General features: G+C 46.7%; 1 protein-coding gene across 1 annotated transcript in view; it reads right to left on the bottom strand.

Moving 5' to 3' along the window:
- Efcab3 (EF-hand calcium binding domain 3) overlaps positions 1 to 8076 on the bottom strand; it is a 66644-nt gene that overhangs the window by 7105 nt on the left and 51463 nt on the right. The window contains exon 10 of the mRNA XM_023714083.1: positions 7580 to 7702. Coding sequence (XP_023569851.1) covers positions 7580 to 7702 — 123 coding nt within the window. The remainder of the gene's footprint in view (positions 1 to 7579; positions 7703 to 8076) is intronic.

The following is an 8076-nucleotide window of genomic DNA, read 5'->3' as shown; positions in this document are numbered from 1 at the left end:
TGTGGTGCTGGGGGATTGAACCGCGGTCCCTGATGCTTTTGCTAAGCTTGTTCTAAGTAGGTGCTTTAGACCACTGAGCCATCTCTCCAGCCCGCATAGGTTATAAATTAAAGGCTGGAAAACAAAAATAGTACATGCAACAAGAACCCCCACAAGCAGGAGTGGTTATTCTATACTCAGACAAAATGGATTTCAAGCCAAAAGTGATCAAAAGAGACAAAAGGTCACAACATACTTGTTAAGAGAAGAATTCAACAAGAAGTGATAACAAATATCCCCCTTGAATACTGGGGCACTCCACTTTATACAACGAACACTACTGGAGAGAAAGGGTCAGAGAAACATCAGTACAACTGTGGTGGGGGACCTTAATGTGCAGCTGTTACAAATGGACAGATTAGGCCAAGTATCACCAAAAAACAATTTGAGAGCTGAAACAAACTTGCCAACAAATGGACTTAATAGATATATATATAGAGAGAGAGTGTTCCAGGGCTGGAGAGATAGCTCAGTAGACTAAGCACTTGCCCGGTAAGCTCAAGGTCCTGAGTTCAATCCTCAGTACCACCACCACCACCACAACAACAACAAACTATAGAGTGTTCCACTCCAAAACAGGAGAGCACATGCTTCTCAGCAGCAGATGTGCTTAAATGAGTGCAAAAGACTCAAAATGATCTCGTCGGTGTTATCAGATAACTTGAATGAAATGAAACAAGAAGTCAATGGCAAAAGAAACCACAGCAACGATACAAACACATGGAAATGAAACAGTACTCTCTGGAATAATCAATGGGCCACAAAAGAAATCAAGGAAGAAATTAGATAGTTCTTGGAATCAAATCCTAAGGCCAGTACAACATGCCAGAACACAATGAACGCAGTCCCAAGACAGAAGGCCTTTATAGCTGTGAAGGCCTGCATCAAAAGAATAGAGCAAGCTCAAGTAACCTAATGCTGCACCTCAAGTTCTTAGAAAAATAAGGACAGTCCAAATCCAAAGCTAGTAGTGAGGAGATTAATAAAACTGAGACTAAAAAAGTCAATGCAGGGCCCGGGGAGATAGCTCAGTAGAGTAAGTGCTTGCCTGGCAAGCGCAGGGTCCTGAGTTCAGTCCTTGGTACTGAAAAAAAAATCAATACAATGAATTAAAGAGTTTCTTCTTTGATAGAACAAACAAAATAGACAAATCTTTAGGCAACTTTATAGCAATAAAGAAAGGAAAGAAGTAAATTTATGTGATTAGAAATGAAAAAGGAGGGGCCGGGGAGATGGCTCAGTGGAATAAGCGCTTCCCTGTCAAGCACAAGGGCCTGAGTTCAATCCCCGGTTCCACAAAAACAAAAAACAAAACCCAAAAACAATAGCATCAAGTAAAATAAATTAATCTAACCAAGAAAATGAAAGACATCTGCAGTGAAAACTACAATACTCTGAAAAACACTCTGAAAAAGAAAATATCAGAAGATGGGATGGTATTCCCCATTCCTGGACTGGCAGACCCAACATAGTGCTTCTAAAACTGTTATAGACTTATTGCAGTCCCAATCCCAATCCCAAATAGTATTACAGAACTAGAGAAAGCAACCCTAAAACTTATATGGAACAAAAAGAGTGCTAGAATTGCAAAGCCAGGTGTGGGCAATGGGGACAAAGCATCACAATTCTAGAGTTCAGGTTTATACTACAAAGCGACTGTGATAAAAACAGCGTGGCACTGGCAAAAATACAGACACGCGGATCACTGGGACAGAGTAAAGGATACAGAAACAAGTCCAGGCACACTCTGCTACTTTATCTGTTTTTTTTCTCATTTATGTATAGTATAGAAATATAGATATGAGACAAAAGCCTAATGTCCCAAGAGAGCAGGGAGCAACAGACACAGCCCAGGGAGAGCTGCTGTTGTCACCTGTAAATTCCCGGAAAGCTGGGATTCAAGGCTGCAGACAACAGCTTCTCCTGCAGGCGCCCTGTCCTTTGATCCCTTGCTTGGGATGTTATCGGCTAGCATTTGTGTGAACCTAGTGTTAGGCAAAGGGTGGAAGTCAATAAGGACAGTAGTTTGTATTCACTTAAGTAATTATATGCATTCCTTAGCCTGCCTTTACCCCTCAATAAATGTGAGATGCTTCTGAGGCTCTGGCCTCACTTGGAGAGAGACTAATCTCAGCGAGACCTCTGAAGCTACATTCATCAGGTCTTCTTGTCGTTTCTTTCGGCACCGACCCGTAACATACAACAGTACAGGGTCTCACCATGCATCTCAGACTCGCAGTGATCCTCCTGTTTTCAGCCTCCCCAGTGCTGGGATTACTGGTGTGTGCCACGATGCCAGGATTCAGTCTCTGGCTCAGTGCATCCTGGGTGCAGGGCCAGTGGGTATGTGGGGCCGGGGATCGAGCCCTGGTCCCTGCACTTGGCAAGGCAGGTGCTTAGTCCGTTGAGAGATATTGCACCAGCCCCATCTGCTACCTTACCTTTTTTTTTTTTTTGTATTTTAGGCAAAGGTCTACAGGGTGTTCAGGGTAGAATGGACTCGTAGCGATCCGCATGTTTACAGTCTCTCAAGAGCTGGGATTACAGGCATGTGCCACCATGCCCAGTCTCAATCACTGTCTCAGCACACCCCAGGGGCAGGGCCAGCATGGCAGGTCAGGGATCGAACCCTGGCCCCTGTGCCTGATTGCAGACACTTTAATCTGCTGAGCTATTTGGCCGGCCCTGCTACCTGATCTTTGATAAAGGGGCCAAACACTTTCACTGGGGAAAAATAGCCTCCTTCAGCAAATGCTACTGGGGAAACCGGCTAATCAAATTCCAGAGTGAACCTAGACCCATATTTCACTGTCTGTTAACAAAGTCACAAAGTGGCTATATGCTCTGCTCAGGGCAGCTAAGATCTGAATGTGTTATATTCCTGCCAGACAGAGCCACCTGTGGTACGTGCACGACTGTTCCACCAGTGCCACTGAGTGACACAAGCTTCCCAATGGGACAGTCACGCATGTACCACTGGTGGTACGAGCCAGAGGGAATGTGTTAAGCTAAAATAAAATGGAACAGAGATTTACATATTAAAATGAAACAATGAAGCAATCCACTGGTGGACAAAATATGTAAAACTCTTGAAGACATATGTTGTGTGTGTGTGTGTGTGTGTGTGTGGTACTGGGGATTGAACTCAGGACCTTGTGCATGCCAGGCAAGTGCTTATTCCACTGAGCTCTCTCCCCAGCCCACTTGAAGACATATTTGTAGAGAAAGACTTTCTGAATAGAATCCTGGTTGCACAAACAATAATACCAAGAATCAACAAGTGGATCACACCCAGTTAAAACACTTCTGTTCGGGGGCTGGTGAGATGTTCAGTGGTCTAAAGCACCTACTTAGAACAAGCTTAGCAAAGCACAGGGACCACGGTTCAATCCCCCAGCACCACATGCCAGCCAGCCCCGCCCCCTGGTGGGCTGAGCTGGCCACACACACACACACACATTTAAAAAACAACAACAACAACAACAAAAAAAAAAACACTTCTGTACAGCAATGGAAACCAACAGAGTGAAGAGCCAGTCTACATAATGGGAAAAATATCTTGCCAGCTACTCCTCAGACAAAGGACTCACATGTAGAGCCTATAAAGGACTAAAAACACTCTTGAAAGCCTCAAATTTAAAGACCCAATTAAAAATAGGTGTCTAAAGTGAATAGACTCTTCTCAGATGAAAAGTGCAAGTGGCCAGTAAAATACATGAAAAAAATGTTCCATGTCACTGGCCAGTTAATAAATGCAAACTCAAACAACACTGAGATTGTATCTTACTTCGGAAAGAATACTTACTCCATCATCAATAAATCAACCAATAGCAAATGTTGGAGGCCATGGGGAAAAAGGTGCCCTTCGTCATTGCTGGTGAGTTTGTAAGTTGGTACAATCACTATGGAAATCGGTATGGAGATTCCTTTTTTTTTCTTTTGTATTTAACACAGCGTCTACAGGGTCTTACTACACAGATCAGACTCGTAGTGATTCTCCTGTTTTTAGCCTCCCAAGTGCTGGGATTACAGGCGCGCACCACCACGCCCAGTTTCATTTGTCATCTCAGTGCGCCCTGGGGCGGGGCCGGCACGGCATGCCAGGGATCAAACCTGGGTCCCTGTGTCTGCCTAAGCAGGTGCTTTAATCCACTGAGCTATCTGGCTGGCTCTTGATTCCTTGAAAAGAGAAATTGTACTTGACCCAGGAATTCTCCTTCTAGGTATCTTCTCAGAAGAGATAAAGATATCATATCCTAGTGACATGTACACACGTATTTTTAAGGCTAAATCTTGGGAATGGCCTATTTGCCTATCAACAGATTAATGAATAAAGAATTTATTCACAATGGGGTACTACTGTGTCATAGAGCAGGATAAAGTAGTCATTTATAGGAAAAGGGCTGCACCCTGAGACCATGACATTAGGGGAAATAAATCGGACATATAAGTGTAACTCTCACATGGGTTCTATGAAGAATTCAGCATAGAAATGACATGCAAAATAAAAGACAGACAAGGGGGAAAAGAGGAAAGAAGTTATTGTAATCTAATATGGCCAATGTAAAGTGTATCTTGGTTTAGTGTAATTATCTTCTGTGTTTTTTATTTTTTTGGCCTGTTGGTCTGGCTGACAATCTGTGTTTATGATAATTAACTTGATAAGGACTTACAAAAAAATTAAACGAGCTTATAAAAGAATTAAATGAGCCTGATGCTGGAAAAACCCCTCAAAAACAAACAAAACGTGATGGAGGGGAAGAGTGAAAACGGAACTGAGATGTGTTGAGCGTACATGGCAATTCCCACAGGTAGTATGAACTTAGCTACTGCAAACACATGCAAATAAGAAAACAATTGTAAAAAAAGCAAGGGAAATGTTTTGTGGGAGATTAATGTCAATTGGTCTTTTTTTTTTTTTTTGTGGTACCGGGGATTGAACTGGGCCTTGTGCTTGCCAGGCAAGCGCTTATTTTACTGAGCCATCTTCCCGGCCCATCAATTGGTCTTTTACTGTAAGAATTTTTAGTATATATATGTCATCTACATCTGGTATCTTGATTTGTGGACTATGATTATTGAAGGATAATGTATGTGAAGATCAGCAAGTCTATACAGTCAACAATACTTCCTGAGTAACTGAACTTAGGAAAAATGGGGTACACCGATGAATGTCCATTCTGTATCTGTGTATTCAAAGTGGTTGGGGTAGATATATAGTTGCATTGTCTTAATGAATGGAATGATTTGTTCTATTGGTGTTTGTAAATAGGATCACAAGTCCGCATCTTGTACAGCAATTAACCACTAAGAATAATATATGCAGTGTATTATTTGTTGAAACTGTACTTCCGATTTGATTTGAAACTGTCTCATTGCTATATGTTTATCAATAAAACTGTAGAAAAAAAAAAAAAAAAAAAAAAACAATACTTCCTGAGCGCAGGTAGGCTAGGAGTTGATAGACAATGCATTGCGTAGGAATAAGGAGGTAATATACAAATGTTATAAACATGTTAAAAATGGACTGACATACTGGGAAGTGTGGGATAGTGGCAGGATGTGTGATGAGGACCCAATTCAACCTCAGACGGGGAGGAGGTGCTGAGTGAAATCCTCACGGATTTGATAAAATCTAGCGAGTAAGCGGAAGTGAGGAGGTGTTCCAGGGAGAGAAGAGCGTGTGACCAAAGGCTGACAGGCTGCCGAACACGTGAGCTCAGGTGCCCAGGTTTGGTGTGGCTGGAGTGCCACATTTGAAGGGGGAGCCGAGGAGCAAGGACAGGGGAGAGACAGACCTGAGCGAGGTAAATCTGCGACCGCCACGTAGTCGAGGAGCGCCCCTCCTCAAGGGAACCACGCTGTGGTGAGCCCTGTTTCTAAGCTAAGTGAGATAACTTCCTCAGGGGCATGCAGGAGAAGACAGAGGGTGCAGGAAAGGCCAGGAGGGAAGCCTTTACTTTTAAGCAGGACGGTGACGCTTTCAGCCCTTCCTGTTGGTCATGAGCAGCTTCGTGCAGTGGGGCTGGAGGGCAGCGCTCCGGAGCTAAGACCCCAGGCTGGAGGCCGGGCTCAGGCACCAACCACGAGCCGCACCAGGGCGGGGGACCCATGCCTTCGTGGGAGCAGGCCTGACAACTGGCCCATCACCAGAAGGGCCAGCTCTGGTGAGCAGTGGACGTGAGAGCAAGGAGTACGGTGGTCCTGGCCCTCTGGCTGGGGGACCCAGCAGAGGTGGCCTCTGGGACGGGGCAGAAGCCCGCCGGAGAGCCACTGGACTGCACATGGGCCCGGCTCGGAGCCAGCTGGATTTTCTGTGCTGTAAGACATGGGCTGGAGGGGGAAGCCAGTGACAGAAGACAGGAGTTCAGGAAAGACGTCTTGGCTAACCGCCATCTAAGGTAAGGAGGGCAGGCTGACACAGTACGGAGGATGCCCTGCCTGCCCCTTGGCCTCGAGGGAGAGCCGGTGCTCTGCTGTGGCCGGGCTACAGGGACACCACACGGTTTCTCTCGTGGCTTCACCTCGCCCCGCGCATTACTGCTGCCCATTTCACTCTCCGGGACTTCTGTCCCCACTCGGACTTCCTGAGGTAGGTGCTGCGCTTTCTCTCTGCGCTATCTCCTAATCTCAGAAGCCTAGATACATGAGTGGACCCGGTGGGATGGAGAGGCGGGATGGAAAGGCGCAGCAAGGAGTGTGGCTGGACAGAGCTCGTCCATTAGTAACAGATCCAAGGGCGGCCAGGAAGATAGCTCAGCGGAATACGTGCCTGCCTGGCAAGCACAAGGTCCCGAGTTCAATCCCTGGTACCACCAGGACGTTAGCAACAGATGCAGAAGGAAGGGCGCAGAGTCAAGGCACTGGGGTTTTGCTCAGGGGAGCACCAGCGGGGAGCACCAGCACTGCTCCGAAGTCAGGACACGGAAGTAGACAGGAGGAGCAGAGCTGTGGTCACAGCCTGCCTTTGGGAGCAGGCCGCTCACGCCCGTGACCCTGGCCTTTGCGCGAGGCAATGCACTTTCTGTAAAAATGCAGTATTGGTAAAATGACAAGGAATGGTAACGGTGACTGTTCGCAGAGGGCTGCTGGATAATTGAATGCCTCCGGTCCTGCAGAGGACTTGAGAGTGCAGGGCCTGGCGCTGAGGAAACAGCTTTTAGGCTCCCACTAATGCTGTCTTTGAGCTGCCATGATAGGAGTCGTCGGATCATCACGATTTCCTGAGCACACATTCACCACGACGGGGGGTTTGCTACGTGCTGTTACTTTCATGACACGCACGCGTATTCCAGGAATGAGGCTGGGTAAAGCCACAGGGTGCGTAACAGCAGTTAACATTCGAATACGTTGGATTGTAGGGCAAGAATGCCATCACAGTGGGCCAAAATGAAAAACTGCTTTGTTCCCTTTTAAAGACATGGGGAAAAAATAAAGACATGCATCAGATAAAAAATTGGCTTGGTTTTAGGGACAACCAGCGAAGCAGAAAATATTTTGCCAGTGCCGTCCGGGAAGGCACCCCACCGCGAGTACTCACCTGCTGCTTTATAGCAGCTGCGTCGGCTACCGTCCATGCCTGCTTTTTCCTGAACATCTGGCCCAGGACCAGGATGTCCTCTGAGTAGCTCAGGGGAGGGTTGATGGGCTTCATGCCTGCTGCCTGTGGGACAGGTTAGAAGGGAGGTGAGTGATGCAGTTTAGCTTGAATCATTCGAGAAAGACTAAACCAAAAGATTTTGTCTTAGCGTGTTTTGAGAGGGTTTGTGTATGACCAGCAAGGTTGTCGTGAACTGTCTGCTGCTCCGCTGGGAGCCTAGCACAGGGTGCACTTGGGAAGCCCGCTGCAAGAATGATGGTGCCTCCTTGGAGGAGAAGCCCAAGGCCACACGTGGAGGAGGCAGAGCGCGCCACGGGCTGCCACACAGCTCTGAGGCCCACGGAGCTGCCGGGCTCCCTGTTGCTGAGCTCCGTGGGGAAGCCAGCCTCGCTGGTGACGGTCACAGAAACGCACCGAGTCTGCGCTTTCCTTTTTTT

This window comes from Octodon degus, unplaced genomic scaffold (assembly GCF_000260255.1).
Source record: "Octodon degus isolate 3935 unplaced genomic scaffold, OctDeg1.0 scaffold00033, whole genome shotgun sequence".
NCBI lineage: Eukaryota > Metazoa > Chordata > Mammalia > Rodentia > Octodontidae > Octodon > Octodon degus.
Note: the sequence above shows the minus strand (reverse complement) of the source record. Positions and strands in the feature narration are given on the sequence as shown.